At 46.8% G+C, this 2276-nt stretch overlaps 1 protein-coding gene across 1 annotated transcript in view; it reads right to left on the bottom strand.

Annotated features, from left to right (window-relative positions):
* Positions 1–2276, bottom strand: part of LOC118333525 (calcium/calmodulin-dependent protein kinase type II subunit gamma-like) — a 24616-nt gene that overhangs the window by 19898 nt on the left and 2442 nt on the right. The window contains exon 3 of the mRNA XM_035669215.1: positions 16–110. Coding sequence (XP_035525108.1) covers positions 16–110 — 95 coding nt within the window. The remainder of the gene's footprint in view (positions 1–15; positions 111–2276) is intronic.

The following is a 2276-nucleotide window of genomic DNA, read 5'->3' on the forward strand; positions in this document are numbered from 1 at the left end:
GCGGTGGTACCATACCTCTTGCAGACAGCTTCTTAGTGTTGATGATTTTTGCAGCATATTCCTGTCCTGACGACTTCTTTACACACCTACGCACCACTGAAAAAGCTCCCCTAAGAAAGAAGAACACAAACGACCCAAAATCAGTTCCATTTCACATGATCGCCTCTCACACATACACAGAGTGTGACATTTGAAACTGCACCTCTGTGACAGTGGTTTGTTTTTGTGTATGTTGGCAACCTCTCTCTCTCTCACACACACACACACACACACACACACAGAGAATTAACAGTCATTACTATCAGACTTTTCTCCAGCGCGATTGCTGATACGAGGTCTTAAGATTATAAATGAACGTCCAAAGTACTTGTGCTAATCTTTGATAGGCAACGCAACCTATAGCTCCCAGAATCGGCTGCAGCTCACACAACAATGGGCCATATTTAATAAATCCACAAGGTAGGAACACTCAGTTATAAATCTGCTCAAGCAGAAAAGGAAGTGCATAACGCGCCATAAAACAACTCCTACTGAGGAGTTTCATATTGACCTAGATGAATGCTCCATATTTTTCACCTGCTCGGGCCGATTGTTCAGTTTTGAGCATCACAGAACGAGCACATGATACTCGCAGCGTATATCACAGCCTGTGCAACCTGCAGTATCTGGCCCTACGCAGTTTTCTTGAAAGGAGGATGGCTGCCTGTTTTTTTTTTTACTACTCCTGTTGATCTATGGAGGGCTGCTACTTTCTGCTGCACTCTGCTCCTTCCACTCCTGCTCTTAGTTTCAATTATTTACCAGTAAATTAGAGGTGACAGGTGACTGAAGCACAAGTCAGGGCCTTGACGTTAATAACCTATGACGGAGCAAAATGCATTAACAAACGGGGGCAGAAACATAAGCCGGGGTGTAAGTGGTCAGCGTACAGCACAATCAGGAGCAGAAGGGAGGCTCGGATACACTATGGAGGATGTGTAGGTGTATATATATATATATTTATGTGTGTGTGTGTCTTAGTGCACTGGTGGTGCAATCAGTGCCATCGATTACTGACAATTATTCTGCAGAGTGGAAATGGCAGCTGGAAATTAAGGCCAGTGCATCTTCATAGTCAGTGTCGGCCTGCTGCCGCTGCTTTGGGTACAACAGAGGAGGATATATATATATATAAATATATATATATATAAAAAAATAAAGCTTGCCTTCGCCGGCCAAGAACAACAGATGCTGCTGATGATGAAACAGAGGAGGTAGTGGCCCGGTTTTCTTGCCGTCATCAAAATACCGAGAAAACACGTCACTGCCTCTTACACAGTAAACGCCACAAATGCAGCTACAACGATTAAACACACACACACACATAGCAATGCATTTATTGATAACATGATGATCGGAGCAGCTGGTATGTGTGTGTGTGTGTGTGTGTGTGTGTGGGCATTACAGTGCAAACATAAACGCAGCCTGGACCGAATAACTTCCTCATTAAGTGATCCAGGGGTACGTAACGTTTTTCTCAACACGGTTACACAAATCATCTGCAGCTGCTCGGCGGAAAAAAAAAAAACACACACACACACACACACAGAAGGCAACCTTACACACACACACAAAAAAAAGTGGTCGGCCTAGTTAGCTTGCGACCACAGAGCCTCTGGTCTATCGAAAGCAGCGCGGAGCTGTCAGAGCCGTGGGCCGGTGAAATGTCACCAGTCTCCGGCAGTCTCTCGAGGGGGCCCCGCTGACCAGAAAATACCGGCGAGCAAAAACACGGAAGGGCTAACAGCTGTTAACACAAACCCCGTATTAAAAGAGGGTATTCATCCACCTACCCTCCTACCCCTTACCCGTTACCCCCACACACACACACACACATATTAAGCCTGAGTAAAGTAAAAAAAGACGCAACGGACTAACTCGGCTGCGTTTATCAATATCAGTTGGTAGCTCGTTTCGGGCCACCAACTGACAACCGTTGGTGCGCCCGTTACTGCGGGGAGCTGCTAGTTAGCAACGGTTAGCAACGGTTAGTAACGGTTATTTCAGCCCCGACTTGCAGCCACAGACGAGCCACAGACGAGCCACAGACTCCAGCTTACACACTACAGACGCTTTAACACAGCGCTCGGCGGTATTAGTGTTGCGGGCTATTCTGGCTAGCTGTCGCCCGCTAGCTCGGGGCTAACCAGATATATATATAATGTGAAGGCGAGGTTGCGGGGGTGGGAGGGAGAGAGGGAGAGAGGGAGAGAGAGAGAGAGGGGGGACAGAAAAAA

Source organism: Morone saxatilis, unplaced genomic scaffold (assembly GCF_004916995.1).
Source record: "Morone saxatilis isolate NCDOM2014 unplaced genomic scaffold, NCSU_SB_2.0 Contig1, whole genome shotgun sequence".
Taxonomy (NCBI): Eukaryota; Metazoa; Chordata; class Actinopteri; family Moronidae; genus Morone; species Morone saxatilis.